This window comes from Pteronotus mesoamericanus, unplaced genomic scaffold (assembly GCF_021234165.1).
Source record: "Pteronotus mesoamericanus isolate MK-2021 breed Mesoamerican mustached bat unplaced genomic scaffold, CSHL_Meso_final contig_56, whole genome shotgun sequence".
Lineage (NCBI taxonomy): Eukaryota > Metazoa > Chordata > Mammalia > Chiroptera > Mormoopidae > Pteronotus > Pteronotus mesoamericanus.
In genome coordinates this window covers 15698155-15724223 of record NW_026555201.1, presented here as the reverse complement: position 1 = coordinate 15724223, position 26069 = coordinate 15698155, and the positions used below count along the sequence as shown (strand labels likewise).

Sequence of the window (26069 nt, the reverse complement as noted above, 5' to 3'; positions counted from 1 at the left end):
TATCAGCAAGAAAATATTGTTTTAAATTGGAAAATTACAACTCAACATGGGTTTATAATGCCATAAAATTCATAAAGAGTTTTTTTAAAAATGAGATCATCCTATATCCAGACTCAGCTTTTCACTTTATGTAAGTCTTTATCTCATTCTTATTGGTTTCTCCAAATATGTGTTTCATTGCTGCATAGAGTTCATTCTAAAATCTTGTACATGAGTGACTGCTTCTGCGGTTCCTGCTGCCCTCTTCCTTCATCCTCCGAATCTCCTTTGTCTTTGAACGTGGACTTAGCCTGCAGTCCTCTCCAGGCAGCTTCCAAATCTAGAATTAGTCACTGGACTTCCAGAACCCTTCCCCTTGAGGTCGTCAGGCACTTCACACCGTCGTCTTCCTTCAATGTGGAGCTTCTCCACGGCCAACTGCTGCTCAGTCTAATTGCACTTTAGCTCTTGGTACAGTGCTTGGCATATGGTAAATACTCATTACTGATTTAAAAAAAAAAACAAAAAATGCTATGAATCTGAATAAGTTACTTACTCACTGTGGCAGAGAATTTTAGTTCTCCACTAAAATGATTTTTCTTTCTTGAGACCCAAGGCTGGACTGCCTGTCCCAGCCATCCTTGTGACCACATGACAATGTGGTTTGTTGCCAAAACAAGAAGAAAGAAATTCGTGTGTGCCATTGCAGATCTAGCTAATGAAATCCTCCCTCATATACTTCTCCATGGTTTCCTGACTCTGCTAATAGATGCAGAAGGCATGGGTGTCCTAAAGATGAAGGAGCCACAGGGTGAAAAAACTCTTACTTCCTGAGAGGTCACATGAAAGAGTGCCGTCTTTCCAAACTCAGCACCCACCCAGCAATGGCTCTTGCAGTCATCCACAGTGATGGGCGGGGAAATTATGGGAGTCACATGGTCATGCAGCGTAACTTGAAACGTAGAGCTGGTTCGGGTTGCTCCTCCAGCAGCCCTCAGGCGCCAAGCCTCGGCCTTGAGGATGGACACCGGCTCGTAAGTGCCAGGGCAGAAAGACAGAAGATGGCCTCCTGACAGGCGGGCAGGCAGCGCCCGCAGGGGCTGTCCATGTCCAGAGTTCTCTCCCATGACAACGGCATGATTCACCCTTTGCCTGTGCCCGTATCCTCCTGGGTTTTCTGCCCTGTACTGGAAAATCCACTGTTAAGGGAAGTGCCAGCTCTGCCTTGAATCACTGTGTGAAACTGGATGAGTCACTTTCCAGTCGTAAACCCTAAGAAGATGGAGACTGCTCTGCCTAGGGACACCAGCGTCCTTTCTCCCAGGACATGGCCAGGGTCCACTGCATGGGGAGTGGGAAGATGCAATGCAAGAATGATGGGATTTGGAACCCTCCAATGCCCCAGAGTTTTGCCTGGTGGAGATTGTGCCCAGGGCAGGCAGAAGATGAGAGGACCTGTGGTCGGAAAGCTTCAGATCTGGGTGGAAACAAACAGAATGATCCTTGTCTGCGCCTCCACTGCCACCCCCAGGATGGAGGGGATTAACGTAGAGAAATTCTGCATTTCACGGCCCTTCCCCCCGCCCCCGCAAATTTGAGGGCATGCATGGAAAAGTCAAGAGTCCCACAGGTTCAGGAATATTGCTGTCAGTTCTCTGTCCATGACCCCCTAGCCTCCCAAGGACAAGGAGTACGCTTTTTATGCTCCGGACTTTCTTGTGCTCATAAAGAGGCTTAGAGTCTTGGAAGTTGAGACTTGGGTCTATAGTAGCCAATGGCAAAGCACTGGACCACTCATCTTTGGATTTGGGTAAAAATTGTCTGGCCTAAATCTCACAACCTTTATATCACTGCTTCATTCCTGGTGAGACGGTCCCCGGAATGAACTAGACATACAAAAGCAATGCTCACAGGAGAAAACAGGGCAAGCTTCTGAAATACCTCTTACAGCCCCCTGGATTCTGCAGGTCCTGCTGCTTAGTCTCGCTGGGGCCAGGAGAACCCATGCCTGGAGATTCTCAAAGACAAGTGTGTTGGGCTTTGTAGGTTCCCTGTTCAGGGTGCAGTGCTAGGGCTGACCACCAGGGGCATCCTGAGTCCAGTGGGTTCAGCTGGAACAACAGGAGCAGGAGCGTCACAGGCTCCTGCTTCCTTTTTCTAGTTCTGGCATGATGTGCACCTCTTAACAATAACACCCTTCCCTCATACCTGAACTAGTTAGTGGTGGGATGGGTCATCTTACCTTTTGTTTCAGCCACCATGCCCTTAGCACGTGAAACTTGACTAAGGTAATGCTGCTAATAAATTGCTGAGCTGAGATTCAAATGCAGACACTGGTCTCTTTATCCAATTCTGCTCATTCAGCTAATATTTACTAGGCATGTAGTATCAGAAGGACATTGTGTGAGAAAATGAAGAAGCAAAGGAAGTAAGTCAGAATCCCTGCTTTCAAAAAAGCCACCACTGATTTTAAAGAACAGAGAAGGATCTTGACAGCAGACTCATGAGATTACAGAGTAGCATTCCACGTATGAAAGAAGAGTGGTTTTTCCACGTGGAGTTTTTTTATGGAAAAAAAAATGCCCTTTATTCATGAGAAAATCAGTAACTGAAGCTCCTAGAAATTTAGGACTATAAAATGTCCAGTTCTTTATTTCTTTCCTAATTCAAACATTTTCTTTAAGCACAGAAATGGCCACATCTCAGACGGTGTTAATGAACAGGGCCCGTGCCAGCGCAGCACCTATGCCTCCACTGCTAGCACATCCCACCGCTACCTCCCCAAGGCCCATGAGGTAGGAGGAAGAATCCTTCCTTATCTGAACCCTTGCAGTGTTAGCAAAGCTATAGACATAAAGTCCCAAAGGGGAGGCTCCTGCCTGCATCATGAATCGTGAGTGTATACACATACCCAGAAACTGGTAATTAGGTTGCACATAATTAAACAGGAGAAAGATTTTCTTTCTTTTTCTCCCATGAGTTTACTGCTGATGCATCAGGATGGGACCCTTAGAAAGACTATGCTAATGCTTAATGCTATCACATTCCCCCCTCTCAATTACATTGTTAGCGGATATAATCTTTTTATTGTAGTTGTTATTTGTCTTCTCCCATTAGGAAGCAACCACCATGAGATTAGAAACCTTATCTGTCTCATTTAGCGTGATGTATTCCATGCCTAGAACTGTGCCAGATATACAATAGACAATCGATGAATTCCATAAATATTTATAAAACATGAGTAAGTGAGTCAATGAAGGAATAAATGCTCTATTTTGGCAGAACTTTTTTTGAAGCTCAAAACTGCATCCTCTAAAAGGGAATTACCCTCTCCATTTACCACTCTAATTTCTTATTTCATTTCTGTAAAGGAATCTTCTATTTCATTTAACAAAGAGAGGACATCAAGGGATATTTTAAATGACCCTATTTTAAATGCTGATAGGTGTTTTGAATATCTATTGCTGTGCAACAAACATCTCGAGAACATAATGGCTTAACAACACCAAGTATGCATTAATTCTCCTATTTCTGCAATCTAGCTGGACAGCTCTTTTGCTCCATGTGGTGTCTACTGGAGCTGAAATGTGTAAGATAGGTTCTTCATTGACTCATGTCCAGAATGTCAGCTGTGACCACTGGAACATCTGAGAGTTGGCCATGTATGTCTCTATCTCTCTCCATATAGCCAAGCGGGGCTTCCTCACAGTGAGGTAGTGTCAGGATAGCTGAATTTCTTATGCATTTCTCTCCCAAGAGAAAGGAAGCTGAAGCTGCTAGTCCTCTTGAAGGCTTGACTGGGAATTAGCAGAGTCACATTCTCATTGGTCTAAGTGAGTCACAGGGCCAGTCCAGACTCAAGGGAGAGGAGAAATAGGCTCAGTCTTTTGGAGTGAAGAGTGGCATGTGTACACAATGAGGAAAAGCATTGGTGGTGGCTATCTTTGGAGACTATGCATCACGTAATGCGGTTCTTTCAGCATTACCTTCCTGACTGTCTTGGAACTGCTGTGACTGTGTATCAGCCTGTGCCAGGCAGGGATAATGAGCAAAGTGACATATGAGGCAGCAAAGATTGCACCCTCCTAGCTCCTAAATCAATGCTGCTGACATGTTGACATTACTTCATTGCTTTAGTGTTGCAACAGCTCCAGCCACGTCATTATTGCCAGACACCTGCCCATCTCTCCTAAATTATTACTAATTATCATTATAATGATTCTTCAACTTTATAAAATACCTGTGTCCTGCAAAATCCAGTAAGATTCATAAAGACTTTCTCATTAACCAACACAGCATCCTTTGTTGAGAGTTTGAAGGAGGTAGGTGTATTCTCATTTTAGAAATGAAAAAAGGTGAAACAAAATGAAGCTCTAGAAAGGTTAACCAAAATAAAACAGCTGGTCAGCTCAAATGAAGGGATGAGGCAATGTGTGTAATATGAATGTTTGTGGGAGGCAGAGAGGGGGAGAGAAAAAAACCTCTGGGTGGAAGGAAAGAAAAATTATCAAAACGATTTTTTTCTTTTTTTTTTTTTTTGATTCGGGATTTTCTTTTTATTGTTCAAATACATTTGTCTCTGTCTTCCCACCATCACTTTCCCCTGTCCCCCTCCCCCACCTCCTTCCCTCATCTTTCCCCACTTTGGCTTTGTTCATGAGTCCTTTATACACGTTCCTTGAATTGACCCTTCTCTTCCCTTTCCCTGCCTCTCCCTTCCCTCTTGATTGTGTTGGTTTCTTTTTTCTTTCAATGTTGTTGGTTACATTTTCCTTGCTTGTTTGTTTTATTGGTTAGGTTCCACTTATAGCTGAGATCATATGGTATTTGTCTTTCGCCCCCTGGCTTATTTCACTTAGCATAATGCTCTCCAGTTCCATCCATACTGTTATGGAGGGTAGTAGCTCTTTCTTTCTTTCTGCTGCATAGTATTCCATTGTGTAAATGTACCATAGCTTTTTGATCCACTCATCTACTGATGAGCTCTTGGGTTGCTTCCAGCACTTGGCTGTTGTAAATTGTGCTGCTATGAGCACTGGAGTGCATAGGTTCTTTTGAATTGGTGTTTTGGGATTCTTAGGGTATAATCCCAGCAGTGGAATTGCTGGGTCAAAAGGCAGTTCCATTTTTAGCTTTTGGAGGAAATTCCAAACTGTTTTCCACAATGGCTGCACCAGTCTGCATTCCCACCAACAGAGGACTAGGGTTCCCTTTTCTCCACAGCCTCGCCAGCACCTATTGTGTGTTGATCTGTTTATGATGGCCATTCTGACCGGTGTGAGGTGGTATCTCATTGTGGTTTTGATCTGCATTTCTCTGATGGCTAGTGATGCTGAGCATCCTTTCATATGTCTCTGGGCCCTCTGAATCTCTTCCTTGGAGAAATGTCTGTCCAGATCCTTTGCCCATTTTTTGATTGGATTGTTTGTCTTCTTGGAGTGGAGTTGTGTGAGTTCTTTATCTATTTTGGAGATCAAACCCCTGTCTGAGGTATCATTGGCAAATATATTTTCCCATATTATTGGTTCTCTTTTCATTTTGCTGATGTTTTCTTTAGCCGTGCAGAAGCTTCTTATTTAGATCAGGTCCCACTTGTTTATTCTTTCCTTTATGTCCCTTGCTTTAGGGGACATCGGTGAAAATATTGCTGCGCGGGGTATCTGAGAGTTTCCTGTCTATATTCTCCTCTAGGACTTTTATGGTATCGTGACTTATATTTAAGTCTTTTATCCATCTTGAGTTTATTTTTTTGTATGGTGTCAGTTGGTGATCAAATTTCAATTTTTTGTATTTTTTTCTCTTTCAACGTTATATGGCAATCACTTAAGTGTCTTAACATATTGAATATTTCCAGGAGCACTGAACTTCCGGTATAATAAAAAATTGAATTACCCCCCCCCCATATCATGGTAATGACATTTAGCTTATATCAGATTCATATTTGTTTTGATTCTTTCTAGCTATATGTCCTTGGACAAGATACTGGCCCTCATGCATTAATAAGCATGTTTCAATGGTTTGTTTTACAGATTAAATGAAAAGACACAAATCACATCATATATGATAAGTGCTTCATAATAGAAACCCAATAAATAAGATCAACAATAAGTAGTTTTAATCTTAGGAACAGTAATACGTTAATTAAAATAAGATTTTTAAAAAAGCTTTTTTCTTTATTCTATACCTAGAAATAAAAAAAAAACCAGAATTGATTATTGGATCTGTTTGTTATAAAATGCAGCTGAGTTTGTGCATTTAGACCTCCGTCTGTGTGACCTCACACTAGTCAGTTAATGTCTATGGGCATTAGAATCCTCATCCGTAATTTAACAGAGCTGAATCACATGATCTTTAAGATTTTTGTTTTTGTTTTCTTTTTGCATCTCTGACATCCGCAGTTCCACGGAAATAGCCTTTCTTTTTTTTTTTTTTTTTTTTTTTTTTTTTTAATTTATTTACTTTTTAAATACATTTGTCTCTGCCTTCCGGAAATAGCCTTTCAATTCTTTACTCAAGGTCTCGTTTGTGACCATTTTGCCCTCTAGTGGCAAGATGCAAGGGAAAAAATTCTTTTCTGAAAAGTTCCATTTCCAGTGCCCATATCGAAATGTGAAAAATGTTTTGACAAATGCTTAGACTTGCTTTGATACTGTTTTAATTATGTTTGCATAAAAATGATCAATTTGCAACAACAAACATTTATATAGTTTCTGAGGATGCGAATTCAGGGGCAGCTTAGCTTGGTGCTCCTGGCTCAGGGTCTCTCAGGAGGCTGGAACTGAGGAGTCTGCAGAGCTGCAGTCATCTGAAAGCCGGCTGGACGACGTGCTTCCAAGCTCTCTCACGAGGCTGATGGCAAGAAGCTTCAGCTCCTTCCCACGTGGACCTCTCCATCGGGTTGCTCAAGACGGGGCAGCTGGCTTCCCCCAGAGCGAGTCTGAGGTGGGTGGGGGTGAGAGAGAGAGAGGCCAAGACAGGAACTACAATATCTTTACAAACATTTCCAAAGTTATATATGATGGATGAATAAAGTAGAATTATGAAGACTCAACCTGAATATATATCAAAACAACTATTCTACAAAAAAGCAAGATGCTCAAGTACATGCAGCATATATATGTATATGTTTGTTTATATAATATATATTTATACATGTACAACTAATATAAAATACTTATGTAATTACATGCAAGCTTATTAATGTATAATGTGTAAATATGTCATGTATAAAATAGTTAAAGCCTACTTTATCTTGTTTAAAGATTGTGCATGTGTATGTAAGTGCTAGCCATACAGACAAAATGTTCATGGAAGTGATGAACACCCAGCCTGCATAGCGGTGGTCCCGGCTGGGAGAAGGAGGCATGAAGTTAGGGGGTTGTGCACAGGGGCTTTAATTGGCAACATTTTATGTCTTAAGTTTAATTATGACAACAAAAGCATTTGTTATCTTAGTCTATCTGCCTTTCTGTGTGTCTGAAAGAGTTCATTTAAAAATCAGATCATATAGTTATTTCCTCTAGAAGAGGAAATAGAGAAATGGGACTATGGAGAGAGTGGCTTCATTTTGCACAGATGTAAGATTATATTATGCACATATTTGCATAAAGCTGGGTTAAAAATGAAAAAATGTTAATATTTATTAATTTTAGATGAAGAGGTCTTGGATGATGGTTGCATAGTTTCTTGGTTTTTTTCTTCTTTATTCTTTTCAAAATTGAGATTAAAAAAATAGAGCCATTTCCTGTAAGGAAATATACTTCATGAGAGAATAATCATTATCAAAGGGAGATACACCAAGTCACTGCAATTACAGCAGATCGCATTTTCAGTGTCAGCACATGTGTCTGGAGGAATATAAACCAACTTATTAGAATGAATGGGTGTTTCAAAACTTCACAGCAAATAGGAAGAATTATTACCCCATCCTCCCCAAATAAAATGTTATCAAGTAACTCTTCCATCTATCTATCTTGTGACTGATGCTAAGTAATTCTTTAAGTATGTGGCTTAATTTTTTTAATCCTCACCTAAGGATATGTTTATTGATTTTTAGAGTAAAAGGAAAGGGGAGAAACAAACATCGATGTGAGAGAGAAACATTAATTGATTGCCCCCCATAGGTGCCTAATCTGGGGATCAAACCCACAATGTAGGTATGTGCCCTGACTGGGAATGGAACCCACAACCCTTTGGTGCACAAGTAATGCTCCAACCAACTAGGCCGCCCAGCAGGGTGGTGTGTTTTTTAGTTTTATTAAAATGGTGGCATGGGAATGAGGATGGTGATGAATAAAACCTGAAAATGTATTAACCCCTTGGATAACTTACTGTACTTACTGTGCTACACATCCTGGGCTTTTGTCCCTCTGGCCAGCAAGCATCCAGCTCTCCTTTGGCAGCAGCTCTCTTTTCCCTTGGGAATCATTCCTTCCCATTCCCAGACCACGTGGTTTAAATGGGTGTGATCCCCCTGTAGAACTGGTCTCTGAGAGTCTTCCTGGGACTTCTGATGGAACTCTCAGGAAGATGGAATCTCCTTCTGCTGAGAATTTAATTCTGGAGCTGCCAGTAGACATCTTTGCTTCAGAAGAGAACACAGAAGGGCAGAGCCAAGACACAAAAGGGTGTGGGGGGAGGAAAGGGTGAGGGAGAGAAAGAGAGAAATTAAGGAAGCCTGAATGTCTCTATGACATTCTTGAGGTCCTAGATCCAGTTCCCAGCTCTGCAGGACAATATATTTTGTTACTGTTTTTTGTTACTGTGAGTTTTGGTAACTTGAAGTCAAAGGACTCTTGAGAAGTATACCTATGTGCAAGTACTAAGTCATACCAAGATTGTCCGTGTAAAAAGCATGCGCTTATTTATTAAGGGAAAGGAGCCCCTCCAGCCCCTCCACTCTCCTGCGGAGCTCTAAGAACGGGGTTCAGGTGCTGTGAGGTCAGATCCAGGCGGGTGAGCCCCTGTCCCATGCTGTTTCAAGAGAGTCCTTAGCCTGACCCCTTAGGTTTTATGACAGAGCCTGACAGATGTGTGAACATCTCATCAAATTGTGGGTGAAATGTGATGTGTATCCAAATATATGTACTTTTCTGAGGAAAGGGCGAATAGAGTGCATCTCATTAGTAAAGCAACTGGTAAACCAAAAGAGGTTAAAAACACTGTTAGTGATCACGGGCAAAAACGTAGTGTTGAAGTCTGCATTTTTATGTTTCTGTGTGTCAAGTGCTAGATTTTTGAATTAGAGAATTTGAAATAGAGCATAAGCAATGTCACCATTTTGAAATGGTGACGCCATGAAATAACTTGTTTAAATGTAAACCCATTACATGTTTAAAATACTTCATCTAAAAAGTTCATTTCATCACAGGCCACTTGCAGTTACTACAACACTATTTGGAGGATGGGAGAGGCATATAGATTTAGCAAATGACTAGAAAGTTGTTTCCTGGAAAAGTTCAAATATTTCCCCCGCGTCATGTAAACAAATAAAAGACTGTAGTTTGCTTGTTCTATTTGAATAAAGTAATAATTCTCAGCAGTATCAATACATTTCATATGTCACTGATTAAATCTTGAATATGTATACATTCATTAAAAAACTTTCTGTTGCTATGTGGAACCTAATACCATAAAAGTGTTCCAACTCCTCTTTAGAGAGCAGAATACTATACTAAAAATTAAATCAAAGCTGTTGCTTATCAATAAGAACAATCGAGAAAGGAAAGAGGAAAGATTGCCCTGAAATAGCAGGAGACGCTAGTCTCCCAATGAAATATTAATGTTTTGTGGGCCTGAGGCCTGGGGCCTGGTGAGACTAATATTCAAGCAGCAATGTGTGTCTTTAGACCCCAAGCATCCACTGCATGTACAAGTCACATTGTCTGTTTGGGTCATGAGACAACAGAATTCCAGAATGACAGAGGCAGAGCTGAGGGACACTGAGCAGGACTGTCCACTGAGGAGCCCAGCATAATAATGAACACCATCTGGAAACTCTGGCATTTGATACCAGGCAAGTTGTGCTCTAAGTAACAAAAAAGAATGGAAAATAACTTTGCCTTTATGGCATGCCTGGCCAGACATGAAGCACTTTCCGACCCTTTGAAGTAGTATCACTGAAATTGAGTATTGACATTTCTGTGTTGGATAGTTCTTTTTTCGTCAGGACTGCAAATCCTTGGGCCCTACTCTAGACCTACTGTCTATAAAGTAGAGCGGAGCCACCTTTCCGTGTGATTCTGAGGTTGGCTAAAGTTTGAGAAATAGTGATCTAACTCAACTCCCTCATCTTACAATTCCAGAACCAGAGAGGCTGGTTAAGAAGTGCCTACGCAAGGTCAAACAGCTGGTCAGCAGCCAAAGCAGCACGCCATATCTCCTCGTCCAGAGAGTTTGTTAGGAGTATCCACAGGAAGATGTGGCTATCCTGCAGGCATTTGTCATCTCTGCCGTGGTAATGACACATGGAACACCCTGTTGCACAGCAGAAAACAGTCCCAGACTGGCTGAATATGTTTCTCAAACTTGGTCTCCTAGATTCCCAGGTTTCCTAGGCTTTCATTCAGAACACTTCACTTTTATTGACATTATTTTTCTAAAAATGTGTTAATAACATAGTTTACAATGACGATGCTTTGTTGTATTGTTTCTTCTTGACTGCTATCACTAGATCCTTATTTTTAATGCAATCACTTGGAGTTAGAAAGGCCTTATTTTTACAACCATAGTAATAATTACTGTTATTGATGTTGATAGATATATGTTGTTAGGATTTAAAACCTTTCTCTGAGTTTGACTGAAATAGAAAGCACTTATGTATGTTACAAAATAAAAAATGTTCAACCCTATATATTTGAAAAAACTTCTTTTGACTGTTTATTAAAAATGGATTACTGGGAAAAATCATTTTTTATCCAGGTAAATGATTATAGAAGTATTAAATGAAAAATAATCCATGCTTATTTGCCCAGTGTTTCTGCTCTTTTTAATAGAGGTTAAATTCATGTCCCACCCCCACTCCCATCATTGTTAACCCACATCCTGACTTCTCTGCCTATACCCTCTGGGTTAATTGTGTGGGAATTAAGGTCTCTAAGTCCAAAGGAGAGAGGAGAGGCCAACTTGCTTTGCATGGGAAAGTGAATGAGCAGGGTAAGAGCTGGTAAAGCACATCTGTGGGAGGATGGCCGCGTGTGGGTCTAGATTGCTGGAGAGGCCAAGGAAGGGGAAAGTCACAGGCAAAACGGGTCTGCCTGCTGTTGCTGTGACCCAGAGAGGACTTTCCAAGCCCGACTTATGCCAAGAGACTCTTTAGAGAAGGCCATTTTACTTCCCCTTTTAGTGTTATTTGTGCAATTTCTGGAAATAGCCTTGCAGGTCTGAGTACATTATTTTCAGATTTTCAAAGATATTAAAATAATATAAATTGTGATTGATTTGACTGCATTGTTATTTAAATGGCCATCCTTTGAAATGTTTCTATACTGAGAGGTAGCAGTCAACATTGTGTTAACAATCATTTTATAGATCTCCCTATGCAAGCATACAGTTTTACATAAACAGGGTCATGAGCCTGATGTTGATCATGAACATCTACTGTGTTTAGTCCTTTTTTCCTGTTTTCTTTTTCTTTTCTAATCACCTTCACCCTCAAGATAGCCAGCCTTGAAAGCTTAGTGTATATCCTTCCAAATCGTTTTTCATTGTACAATCATATACACATATATTCCTATATAACACATTAGTAATGTGTAAAGTAAAATAATATTTATATAATTATGTCCAGCACATAGAACATCACCAGGTATTTAGAACAGTGCCTGAAACATTACAGATGTTTGATAAAAAGTTGTTGAATGAATTACTGATTTGCTTTATAAATATGGGATAATTATATTATGTATGTATATATAATTATAATTATGTGTATAATTACCCCATCTTTCTGTATCTGGCTTTTATTACTCAATGCCTCTAGGTAATCTCTCCATATATATTTAATTCATTGTTATGAATGGTTGCATAATCTCTCACAGTCATGAAGATAACATCAATTTACTTACCTCTCATAGTCGAGATGTTTTTATTTTTTGTCACTATAAATAAATAACAGCTAACACTCATTGACTGTGATTCACATGCACAGCATTTTTTTTTTTAGCACTTTATATGTATAGAGTCATTGAGTTAAGGTTATTCGCTACATTTTTAAGAAACCGAACCGGGGTGGATGGGTAAGAAATTTGCCCAAGCCTATACAGTCAGTAAGTATTAAACTAGTCAGTGTGGCTCTAAGGTACCTTTCACTGACCTGCTTCTATACAAGACAGTAACCAACACAATGGTACATGTGCCCTAATAGAACAGTGCTTTATTTCTAGTTGACAGTTTCCCAGGAACGAAAATATTGTGGAAGAGTATGTATATACTTCACACTGATTGAGTGCTTTGCAAGAAGGCAGTAACAGTTTACATTCCCACCAGCCTGTACTGTATAACAGTATTCTTTCCTCCAGCAGATTATCATTAAAAAATATTTTTATTATTTTTGTTTTGCCAATCTGGTGGGTGAAAAATATTGTTATATCTATATACTTTTCCGACAGCAGTGCGGTTGAGCGTAATGTTTATCAGCCATCTGGATTTGCTCTACTATAAATTGCTGCATTAGTCAGCGTTCTCCTAAGAAACAATATATAGAGAGAGAGAATTCACGTGATTATGGACGGCTGGAAAATCCGAAATCTTCGGGGTGGGCCACCAGAGAACGGTTGCTCGTGCAGCTCAAGTCCGAAAGCCATGAGACTGAAAACCCAGCCCTCCTTGAAACAAAGCTACTAGGCCAGACTGCCTGGACAAAACCCGTTTCCTACTTGCCCACAGTGCTAAATTACAATTCCCGGCGTGCAGTCAAAATCCGTTGTTGCAGTGCATCCTGGAAAGGAAACTCCATTGGCCACCTAAGCGAAATGCTGTAGTTAGGGTAAATCCAAAGACTCTAGCGTAGGCACACACACAGACTGCGAAGGTCTCCTGAGTTTTATTTTGAGTACGGGAGCTTTAGACGGAAGGATTTAAAAACCGTTCCACTTCCGGTAACACCGGAAGCGATTTGAAGAAGGCGCGCTCCGAAGAGAGCCGGCTAGCCACAGTGTCTGGGAAAAATGAAGTCTGTAAGCAGAACCCGGAGAAGCGGGATAATGTGTGAAATCCGAAGTCTGGGTTTACGCTGTTTAAAGTTGACTAGCTATAATAGCTGTTTTTTAGTGTTATTGGCCGGGCCTGCTAAACTAAGAGATATGGTGTCGGTCACGTGTTCTTACCTAATCGCTTTTGCTAAAAGCCCCCAAAGTGAAGGTGTTGCGGAATTCGTCTTTTGAGAAATGATGAGGATTAAGAAATTGTGGAAGCCTTTGGGGACGTTAGACTTGCGGCACTGGCTGGAAGTCGATATAATGGGGGATGTGGTAGGGGTAAAAGGTCGTTCCGTATTTGAGTGAACGCTAATAATGGAGGGAGACAGATACTGTGATAAGGAGGAGATAATCTGGCGCGCCCTGAACGCTAGTTTCTAATTCGTGAAAAAAAATAATTGGAATATTTATGATTTGTCAGATTGCTGAAATGTTAGACGACACGGTCCCTGCTATTCAGACTGCCCTGCTTTCACATTGCTGTCTTGTTTTGATTTATGCTGGTTTTATCCATTTTCTTCAGTGTGAGTAACGGGAAGAGAGGCTAGAGAAATAGCCCAGGGCCTCAGCAACCATTCTTACTGGAAGTGTTAAAAACCTTGAACTCTCATTGTTATAGGCATTAGAAAGTTATTAAAGGTGTTTTGTTGTTTTTAAATTATGAACGTACATAGCAAAGTATATGTACCTCTTCAAGAATAAAACCAACATGTGAGAAAGGAGCTCTCAGACCAGTGAGCCGAATAAATAGCATTACCATACTCCGAAAGTCCCCTACAAGTATGTCTCAGATCGTAACTCTTTTTTTGTTCTGAGACATGAACTAACCGTTCTCAATGGTAGTGTTCATTCTGTTCTTTTTCTTTATAATCATTTCTACCAATGCACAACACGGTTTAATTTTGCCTGTTTTTGAATTTTATGTGAACAAGAGAGGACTGTAGGGATGGTTCTGTGTCTTGCTTCTTAGGCTTAACTTTGTTTTTGTTATTTAGTTAGGGCAATACTTGAAGCTGTAGTTTATTCTTTTCACTACTATATGATGTTCCCTTGTATTAATATGTATTAATTTATATTTCACTCTATCATTGGTGGACATTTGCATTGTTTCCATCGTTTGCTATTATAAACAATGGTACTATAAACATCTTTGTATATATTTCTTCGTTTACACGTTCAAGAGTTTTCTCTAGGTTATGTACATGGGATTGAAGTGTAGGGTATGTGCAAGTGATGCTAAATCTTTCCCAAAGGCTTTGTGCCAGTTTATACTGCCTCTAGCAGTGGGTGAGAGTTCTCATTGCTCTACACACAGTTACCATTGGTATTATCCAAATTAGAAATTTCTATCACTTTGGTAAATACGAAATTATATCTAGTTGGGGTATTAATTTGAACTTTCCTTATTATTAATGAGGTTGCACATCTTTTTTACTTGTTTTGGGGCTATTTGTACTTCTGTTGTGAAACTCCTATGTAATTTTCCAGTATTTAAATTCATAACCATTAAAGTGTTTAAATTTGAGTAAGGATTTGATCAGATGTGCATTTTAAGCAATGGCAGTTGTAGATACTGAGTTTTTTGTTTGTTTGTTTGTTTGTTTTTAAGGACACTGAATGAATGACACATGCACTCTAGCTAATTCACTGTATTTCAACAAGAAATAACAAAATGGATGTGACTGTAAGAAACAAAAAGCATGTTTACCTGACTTGGGTAGATAACATGGACTATATAGACCTGCTTCTCAGACTTTAGTGTGCATACAGATCTCCTGATGAGATTGTTAAAGCAGAGATTTTGGGCCTCATCCCAGAGTTTCAGATTCAGTAGACCTAGAGAGGGGTACCAGAACTGCATTGCTAACACAGTTGCACTTTATGCTCATGCGGCAGGCCTGTGGATCGGACCTTTGAGTAGTACTGACTTCAGTTATAGCTGTTGGATTTAAGAGGTTCCTAAAATCCAAGACCAGGAGTTTTAATAAATGATGTGGGAGATGATTTATGGGCCTTCAGAGGCATTTTGTTTTAATGAAAGAAGACCTTTATGTCCCCTTAGATAAGTCACTAAAATTTTGGACTGAATGTCTTTTATAAAAAGGGAAGAATAATACTGGTTCTTCCTACCTTTCATAGTTGTCATGAAAACTCTTTAGAAAACCTAAAACCCTATACCAGTAATTATTAACTGAAAGTGTACACCAGAGTATCAACTTTTAAGAGTTTTATGCTCATGCACACATATCCAAATAATATATATATATATATATATATATATATATATATACACACACACACACACACACACACACACACACACATGCACACTCAGGCTACTTATATATAAAATAGTCTTGTAAACAAAATGCCATTTGACTCTTTAACTCAACATAGTGTAGTGCAGTGGAAGTTACTTGAGTACCCATATCAGGTATGTGCTAATTAGTGTGGATCCAAGGAGGTTCCATGCCCTTATTGAACTTTGTTTTATGACATGACTGAAATGTGTACAAGTAATTTTAATACATTGTGTTGATTGTAATGATAGAGGCTTGTTCTATGACTGTTGAATAATCTAAAAAGCATAGAAAGAGGAAATGCAAAGAGAGTATTGAAAGCTTGTAAATGCATGCATATAAATGTCCAAAAGGAGGTTAAAATCTGATGTGTAAGTTTTTTCCTATAGCTGAATCAGAACTTCTCACTGGCCCTGATGGATGGAAGAAATCAGCTTTTTCCAAAGAGGACAATCCCAGAGGACTTTTGGGGGGAGTGTAGTTTTGCAACTTTGTTGCCGAAATATAGGGAGATTTGCATGAAAGAGTGCTGGCCAGTGGTACAGAAAACATTTAATGAACACTCATGCATATTTTATATATTTCCTTGAGATTTTGCTCTGCTTATACCTTTACTTTTAAGTAAGAACTGATATTTGTGTGCTGGTGGATTTTTTTACGGTGTTAGCAGAATTGGTTATTTTGGTTCCTTTGGTATTTTAAACAGCCCAGATAAGCTTTATTCTTGTAATCCATTTGTTTTTAATTTTGTAATAGAATACTTTGAAAAATTCACATACCTTTCAAATTGTAGGGATTTCATGGATTGTCTGAAACTCATGTGTGAACTCCAAGTTTCAGAACGCCTGCTCTGTGCAATGGTAGTTGCCCTGTACGTCTACAGTTTGAGTTGCTTGATTTTCATTTTAAATGAAAGCTTTGGATGTGCCAACTGCCCCCTATTTGTTGCTGCTGCCATGCCTCTAGAGCAGTGTATTTGTTTTTGTTTTGGGGGGTTTTTCTTTACATGTTATTTTTTTTATTTTTAGAAAGAGGGGAAGGAAGGGAGAAAGAGAGAGTGGGAAATACTGATTGGTTGTCTCTTGTGGGCGCCCTGACTGGGGACTGAACCTGAAAGCCAGTCATATGCCTTGACCAGGGTCGAACTGGCAACATTTCATCGCTTTGTGGGATGACTCCCAACCAACTGAACCACATTGATCAGGGCAGAACATTGGCTTTTGTTTTCAAACTATGTGTTGAAATCCATTAGTGGATCCAGGAGGCAATTTAGTGGATATAATGAATCTTTTAAAAATGATGTATCGCATGTGGTAAGGATAATTTTATGAAGCTTTTGGTTCATTTATATGTGTGTATATGTATATGGGTACTAGGTTGTGATATAAAATATGTTTCTCAAACTGAGAGACTGCTGTGGAGTCGTTTGTGCCCACTGCGTATGAGGGTGGCTTGGCAAACTGCAAGCAGTGTTTTATGGCTGTCTGTATCTGGGATTGTTCTCTCTCTCTCTCTCTCTCTTTCTTTCTTTTTAAATCCACACCTGAAAACCTTTTTTTTTCCCCATTGCTTCTAGAGAGAGCAAAGGAGAAAGAGAAACATCATTGTGAGAGAGAAACATCAGTTGGTTGCCTCCCACATGTGCCTGGACTAGGGATTATACTATGCACCCAGACCAGGGCTTGAATTCGCAGCCTAGGTATGTACCCAGACTGGGAATTGAACCTACAGCCTTCCAGTTATAGGACAACACTCCAACCGAGTCATACCAGCCAGGGTGCATGCATTCTCAGGTGCTCTCTCTCTCTCACTCTTTTCTTTTAAACTCAGCAGAGACCCTAGCCTTATGTTGACTAGTTTGTTGAAATATTCTTCAGAATATGTTCACATGTCAAAAATAGCATTTTTATTTGCTTTATTGAAAACTGTTTTCCTACTGAAGGTTGTGCATAATTTCCCAATTATTGCTTTTTTAGGAACTTATGATAATTTGGTTTTACTTTGTACTTAGCTAATTAAAACTGGTTTGAAAAAAGTTGGAAAGGGAAGTCCATTCTCACCCTAAGGAGCAGAAGGTGGATTAGAGCAAGGTCCAGGATAGGGAAGCTGTACAGCTGTACATTTTTACCATAGGTTTTAAGTATGGCCTCATTTGGATCGATACATATTTTTTAAAGTAGAGATAAATAATCTTTATTTCAATAAGTACAAAGTATTCCAAAGCCAAGTAAGTATAAATGGTTTTAATTGCCCAACTTTCTATATTCTTGAAATATGAAAGTAATCAAGCATTCTTTATATTAGCTACCCAGCTTCTTCAAGGGTGGGGAGGGAGTTGATATAATTTTAGAGAGAGAGTAACTAATAGATTAGGATAGGCTCTATAATTATCTAAAATTGAATTCATTGTTAGACAACAGCTTGTGTGCTCTTTCCTTTTTGTAGCGCATTAACGCAACCCTGGACCTGATTGAGGGCAGCATGACTGTTTGCACAACAAAGAAGAGTTTTGATCCGCACATCATCATTAGGGCCAGAGACCTAAAAACTGTTAGCATGGAGTATTTCCTTTGAACAGGTAAATTTGCAGTTACAGAGAGTTTGCTTTATTTGTGCCAACATTAGAAACAACATAGAACACTCCATCCATCCATCCCTACTTCCCTTAATCCCCCTGCTTTCCTTCATAGAGTTTTCATTATTCTGTTTAGATGTCACTCTCACTTTTGAAAAGAAATGTGTTGGTATTTTTGGAGTATTTTCTTTTATTTTTCCAAAAGACAGTACAAATTCTTCAGGATGATGTTTCATGTGACTGATAAAATAGGTTCTTTAGTAAAAAATAAAGATTTGTAAAAAGAAGACAACATCTTATCCAAAGGATCTACATTAAAGATACTTTTTATCAGTAGAAAACTTATCTTCCTCTGTAACTAGTTTTTCAGTGTATTTCAACTGAATTTCAACTTACTATTCTTTTGATGTAGGCATTGGTTCAGGGAAACACAGTTTCAGCCATTGGACTTTTTAGAGACTTAAAAGAAGTTAGAACTATTTACTATCTTTAGTTAATTTTTAGCAGAGAACAAATTAAATAATTTTATTACATTGTTTTATGATTATTGTATTTTTTTAGAGTGTGTTTTATTTGATTACCCATTACTTTGTACTTTGTACTTCCTGGAATTTGATGGAGTCATTGCTCCAGGACCTTAACATATTATGGCCAACTTTAGACAATTATAGCGACATCTGTTTCTCAGTTAGAAGGACTGCCCACCATCACTCCTTTCACTGCAAATTTTAAATGAGTATCTAAGCTCAGTCTGTAGCACATATGGAAAACATGATGTAGTCACATGTGCTCAAATATTAGGGAATTGAACAGATCTTATCATTTGCAGAAACAGATATAGACAATAGAGACCAAACTCTGAAAACTTTATTTGCTTGAATTTATTATAATGTTTATTTAATGTTTTAATGAACTTTTTTTTTTAACTTATGTGAAAATGTGTGGAGCAGGTGCTGTTTCGGTTAATTTCTTCATGAACGTTATTTTAAACTTGTTATGAGGAAATCTATGGCACAGATACTGTTTGAGTTAACTCCTTTTGATGCTGCTATTTGGATCTGGCTGTGAGGCTTGCTTCTCCCTTTCCAGGGTCTTTAATGGAACTCTATTGGACCTCATTCTTATAAATTACCTGCTCTTTTCTCATGGGACAATAATAACTTAAACTTTATATTTCTATAAAAAGTGTAAATATATTATTCAATTCTTACAACAGATCCTTGAGGTATTTTCATTTCTGCATTACAAATGAGAAAGGTGGAACAGGAAAATTAAGTGACTTTTCATAAAAAGTGACAGTCTCATTATTTCAGCCCATGTTTTCTGACTCCAAATCCAGCCCTCTTCCCCCTAAATCAAAGTTCCGGAGTGTTGTACCAGTTCTGTGTGTCACATTTTAGCAGTACAATTGAAAAATGTCATTGCACCCCAGGGAGGTTGACTATTATGAAAGATCTAGCAGCCAGTAAGAGCAGTTGAAGGAAATGTTCCTTCAATTTAGCAGCCATTGGCTGGTTTGTCAGCTATTTCACAATATAGTAATCCCCTTCTACCTTATACCTTGTTCATTAAAATCTTTATAAGTGACTAAATCACTTTTCTTTGCAAATTCCAAGTTTGAAAAGTAGTCCTAGCTACTATAAAGAATATTCATCCAATTTATAATATTATAGTGAGAGTTGATTATATTACATATTGCTATAACAGTGGTTATCACACATCTTTTAGCTACAGAAACCTTTCTTGAAATTAAATTTTTTATGAAAGTCTAATAGACAAAACTTAGCTATTTTGGGTAAATTAGAGGTAAAGTTCAGCTCACTCATCTCCACCAAAGTTCTGTAGTTACTTCCTTGGAAGCTGAGGAGCCCCGTACTGACAGGGGCACTGTGATGTATTATATAGTTCTAATTCAAAGAAAGGCCTCACAGAATTTGTCATAGATGACATCAATTCTATTTTCTTAGATTGTGACCTCATGTATTATATTTAAAGATGTGATCTTTCAGAATTCTGCTTTTTTTTTTTGTAATCAAATGAAGCCTGGAATATTTCAGAGTGCATAAAACCAGTTTGTTTGTTTTTTCAATTTAACACTCAAATTATTTAGTGTTAGCCTTTTGAGAGAGATCTGTTATATCCCTGTGTACACAGGTTCATGACTGTACTTGGAAATGTAACCGTGGTATAATGAGCTGTTTTATGATGGGTATTTGTTGAGCAGTCCACTTAAATTTGGTGACGTTAAAAAGTCTCTATTAGAATGGCATGAAAGAACAACTTTGAGGTACATCAGGATGTTAAATATGAGGAGAGCTAGTCATGCATCTGATGCCTGGTCTGCATCTTCTGATGTTCCAATGTCTATAAAATTCAAATAGAGTGGGGGAAATGTGAGAATACTGGTTTTGTCTGATTATGAGAAAGTTTGCCTTTTTTCCACCTGTGATATTTCAGGTGCTACTGACAGCTTCCTGCTTGCAGGGAATATTGTTAAGAGCTCCCCCTGCTGTTAAGTTGAATTTTAAGGATTTAATGAAATAATGGTTGAAAAACTGAATTAGTCTCATTTTTATCTCAATTTATTTTAATAATTCTGAATGTCTTAATCTAACTTTCTAATGGTTTTCTGATGCTTGATTATTTTTGCATATCCAAGATTACATGTTTTTTTTCTTTATGGAATTGCTTCCAGGGGTGTCCAACCTTTTGGAGCCACACTAGAAGAAGAAGAGTTGTCTTGGGCCACACATTAAATACACAAACACTAATGAAAACAAACAAACAAAAATCTCATAATGGTTTAAGTAAATTTACGATTTTGTGTTGGGCCACACTCAGCCATCCGGGGCCGCATGTGGCTCAGGGGCTGCGGGTTGGACACCCCTGCTTGAACAGGCTAAGAACTGTTTATAAGAACAGTATCTGTAATGTCTGTAATTTGTCTTAATTTGACAAATATTTGACTTTTGGAATTAAAATTTTTACATTGTATATAGCATGACTAAAGACCTTAATGATTGACAGAGATTGGCAAAAAATTCTGAATTAAGATCACAAAATTGGGAAAGGTTTTTACCACAGTTCAAGCACAAAAATGTAAACAAATGCAAGGAACCAAAGGAAAAAATGTTTAGAAAGTGTATATACCATTCCCACCACCATAGCCAGAAAGTCAGGTCAGTATTAAATGTTGAATTTCATTACATGACGGGGAAACTGTTATAATCAATTTTGTTAAAAACTTTATTGAGGGTGTTTGTGGTGGAATTGCTCTGTGTGTGTGTGTGTGTGTGTGTGTGTGTGTGTAGAGAGAGATAAGAAAACTGAAGTTTAAATAGGCTTATTTTGAGCAAAGTGCATGAGGTGGGGCTTCACATTATGAATATAAACTGTATCAAATTGATTGGTGTTGCTCATGTCCCTGTAGCCACTAAAAAACTCAGTGATTTAGCCCAAAATGCTCTATTTTCTGCTTTGGCTTCATTCCTGTGACCATGAGCTATATGACTGCTCCAGTTTTGAAATCTGAAATTCTAATATCCTATTACTAAGCTATGAATGCCTCTCATTTCATCAGCTGTCGTCTGGATTCATTTCTTTTCCAAAATTTCCTTTTCTGTTTTGCCCATCATTTTCTTTCATGCCCCCTTTTCCTTCTGTCACACCCGCCCAGCAAAACTCTTAAACTTGATTCAGCCCTAAAATTTAACTTCTTTTCCATAATGTGGCTACCAAACATAGATGGGGAAAGTCATACCTTTGGATTATACCCACTATAAATTTATGCTTCCAACCTCAGATAGGTCCTCAGTATTTTGTGGCAGGTTTGTGAATCCTCTTAATTGTTTAGGCACCCTCTCACTCCTAGCAGATGGCATCGAATTTTATTTTCCTGAAATATTTGAGACCATCAGGTGTGAACTCTTCCAACCTCCTCTTCTCTCACCTACTTTTTTTCCCATCTGTATCCTTACTTTGCCTGCTCTTTTACTTCCGTCTTCACCTATCTCCTGAGGGATCTTACTTCATTATTCCCTCCCTTGGACACTCTTCCTTTTCTGCTAGTTCTTTGTGCTCAGCACGTGAACCATCCCTTTCTGGGGACTGTCTGCCTTCTCCGCAGCCCTGTGTTTGAAGTTGTTCGGGGAAGGTTTGATGAAAGATCAAAGGGAAAAGAATGATGATGGAAACACAGTGGAGGTGCTGAATCATGAGGTCTCCTCTGCAAAGGGAAGGAAGCGAAGCCAAAAAGAGACTGATAGTTGGGGGAAAGTGGAGAGATCCAGTTACTAAACGGTGCTTCCATAGCACCTGCTTTACTTTCTGTGGCCCTGTCCTGGAGTTAGTAATCATCTTGTCTTTCTCCTCTTCAGCGGTAAGCTTAGACAGTGAGGTCTCAGTTGATTTATTCTGCCACTTATTTGCTAATAATTTAATCTGTGCATACCTCAGTTTCCCCATACATAAAATGGGGATAATGATAACATCTATCTCAAAGAATTAATGAGGATTAAATGAATTAGTAATTATAAAGACCTTACAGCTATAGTTTAGAACATTGCCTTAGACATAATAACACTGTGTACATGCAAGATAGTTAAATTATCAGTCAACTATGTAGTGAATGAATGAGCTGTAGCTTTCTCTTACTAGTGTTTCATTAGTTTTTCAAATCCCAATAATTCTTCTTTTCTCTTTTGCATGTTACTAACTTTATTCCAGCCTTTCATCTCTTCTCCATTCTTCTGTACCTTATAAAATGCCGCTTTGATCTCTTTACTCTTCTCAGAAACTTCACTCATTTCTAAATCATGTCATTTCTAAACCTCCTTCACCCAATATTCAAGCTTCCTCAAGACAACTTTTCCAGTTTCCCATTACACTTTTCTGAATCATCGGCCTTCCACCCTGCATAAAGCAGCCTGTGTGTATTCAGTGAACACATCACCTACTTTCCTACCTCTGTGCTTTTGTGCATGTGTTCCCTTCAGCTTAGAGTACATTTCCTTCCCTTTTTCTTCTTTGTGAATTAATCGTAGATTTTGGGCCCCACTGTCTTTACCTCATGAACATTCCTTATTTAGGGAATGACTCTCATCTATGTTATTTCTGATGTAATTGTAAATACTGATTTCAGCAGATTGATAAAGAACTGGCTAGTGGTGAATATTTTCCTGGAGGCAAGACAAAAGAAGCTGCAGAAAATGGAAGCAATAAAGGTAACACTGTCTAGCTTACAACTTTAATAGCTAAGTGCATAGAAACTTGAATTCTTAACTATAAATTGTGTTTTACTAATATATTTTTATTAATAAGGTAGGCTAAACAAGCAGAATCTCTTAGTAAGAGACAAGAGGAAAGAAAGTTTTTATTCCACCTAAAGAAAAACCACTGTTGAAGGGTAAGGAAGGTAAAGCTTATCTTCCAAATCTTGGTGTGATGATAAAGTCTGTTATATTAAAAGTAAACCCTTAGTGAATTTACCTAAATCTCTTTGAGAGTTAAGTAAAGAAATAACCCTGTCTTCCATTAATTCATACAGCATTTCATTAATCACTAACCCCAGGGACAGGGGGCGACTGAGGTAACGTACAAGTTAGGAGCAGCGGATGCCTGTGTTCAGAGCGCCCCAGACTGCCAGTCCTCTCGTGGCCTCTGGATGTGCTTTTGTTTTGAAAGACATAAACCAGTGCAGTGACACCTCTGTAAAAATAAAAGTAAAGCCCTGAGATCCTGAGCTCTGCTACCATGCCTCTCAAAAAGGCATTATCAGAAGTTGTGCTTTTCTTCTCTTATTTTGATCTGTGGCTTAAAGTTTCATTCCTATATTGTTAACGTGGATTTTCATCACCCTGGGCTGAAGGACAGCAAAAATACAGGGAAAGTTTTATTCAGGGGCTACTGAACAGATGCTCCGAGGAAACACTCTTTGCCTTTTCTTCTCTGTTCTTAGTCTCGTTTTGGCTCATCCTCTCCCTTTTGCATTTTCTTTCCCTCTAGTAACATTGTGCTATTTACTCATAAAGCAACTCTGAAAAGTGGCCAGTGGCACATGAGGGAGGGGTGTCCCTGGCAGCATTGTGCATGACCTGTTGGTCACAACCAGATACAGCATTACTATTTGATACAGTATCTTACATTACATCAGTGTTAACTGCAGCAAAAATACAGAATAGGGCAAAAGTAGGTTTACAGTTATTTGTATGGAAAATAGTACACTAATTAATACATAATACAAGAATAAACTCTGTTTTGTGTACTTGCAACTATAAACCTACTTTTGCCTTACCCTGTAATATATTTTGCTATGAAGATTGTTGGGTAAGTAAAAGCTTAAAATGTCATAGCATTATATTTCTAGTTTGTACAGTCTGTCACTTCTGTACTTTGAAGGTAATTCAGTAGTTAGTTTAATCTCAGTTTGTTAGGATTAAAAATGTATCTGTTCCACTATAGTGAAGGCATTAACACTCTGCTTCTCAAGTTGTTGAGTAGATTATATGATATTTTATCTTGTGATTCTTTTTGCTCTGAATACTGTTCTTTAAATGTCAAGAAGTTGTGTTGTTTTTGCTGCTTTCTTTCTCTATTTTGTTCAAGCTTTTGGCATTGATTAGATTGTTGAGTTCTGTTACAAGGACCTATAAATATTTTCATATTATTTTAGTCGTTCAGTGAACTAATATTTGGAAAACTTTTAAGTTTTTATGTGATATTAAATGAAGTAGATTTTGACTTAAAACCTTATGATTAGTTAATATTAATGAAGCTGGAGGGACTACATGTAATATTCTTCATGAAATGTAATTTTAAATTATTTTAACTTGCAAGATGGAAAACTGGCATAGTAATGAACATTCTAAAGTTCCAAAATATGGAAAAGAATACAAGTAAAAATAATCTCATTTCAAGTATGATATGAGGGGAAAAAATGTAGTTTTAATATAGTTGAATCCAATAATTTGTTTAGATGACTAACCTGTAATACCATTTTCATGTATAATTTCACTAATGTATTTTTATGATTTTTTTCTCTTAAAGAAATTTCTAACTTTCCTTTAAGCAGATGGTAGATGTTTTATATTATATAATATAACCTCCCAATTTCATAGCAGTATTCTGAAATTATTGTCTTAAATACATATTCTTTATGTTTTATTTGGTAAAATCTAAAGAATTAAATATATTGTGTTTTTAATTTGTCTAGCTTCTACTGAAACTAAAATTGATGTGGCTGCCATCAAGGAAAAGATTAAGAAAGCAAAGAATAAGGAAATGGGAGCTCTCACAGCTGATGAAGTTAAGCTTAAAATGGAAACAGATGAAAAGAAAAAAAAAGTAATACACAAAAACACTGAACTAGAACTTACTAAGCTCTCTCCTTTTGTAAAGGACTTTGAGATACTAGGGCATTAGGTGCCTTATGTATAAGAAGTAATACTCTGATTACTTTTTTCTTAGTTTATTTTGTTCTTTATAAGAGTGTTTATATATACAGCTGTTCTTTATAAATATAAATTATTATATTTTCCATGTGTTTTTTGAAAAATTTTATACTATAGAGTAGGGGGGTGTGTGTGTGCATCTGAATACATTGCACCTAATGTCTTCCAGGCAGGCCTGGTCTAACATGATTTTAGGAGTACTTCTTTAGGTTGTTTATGTAAAGATTTTGAAATGTGGCTGTTGTAATTATCCATCAAATCAAATGTCTGATGATGCTATTGGTTAGTCTTTAAATACAGCTATGTCCCAGCATTTGGTTTTGAGGAAAATAAATGCAGATTTTTCAGTACTCTCTATTGATAACAAATGTTTAGGCTTATGCCTCTTTCCAGTCTCATTTTACATTTCCAACATTTACCCATAAGCAAAACAAGGCCTATTAAGTCAAATCCCTTGATTACTATTGTTTTCTGAGTCCAGGGAAATGATAAGAAAGACATCAAATTGCAAGTGGGTAAAACCAGATATTTAGAGTTGAGTCAGGATGCAAGAAGTTATGTAGAAATGTTT

At 38.1% G+C, this 26069-nt stretch overlaps 1 protein-coding gene across 1 annotated transcript; it reads left to right on the top strand.

Annotated features, from left to right (window-relative positions):
• Positions 1–863: 863 nt before the first annotated feature.
• KRR1 (KRR1 small subunit processome component homolog) lies at positions 864–25713 on the top strand. The gene is given in 12 exon segments (XM_054580237.1): positions 864–1013; positions 2664–2774; positions 17921–18025; positions 18463–18523; positions 19670–19728; positions 21078–21189; positions 21192–21229; positions 23194–23223; positions 23225–23272; positions 23374–23410; positions 23413–23463; positions 25261–25713. Coding segments are annotated over 12 exon segments (1011 nt in total). The 3' UTR covers positions 25470–25713.
• The last annotated feature ends 356 nt before the right edge of the window (positions 25714–26069 follow it).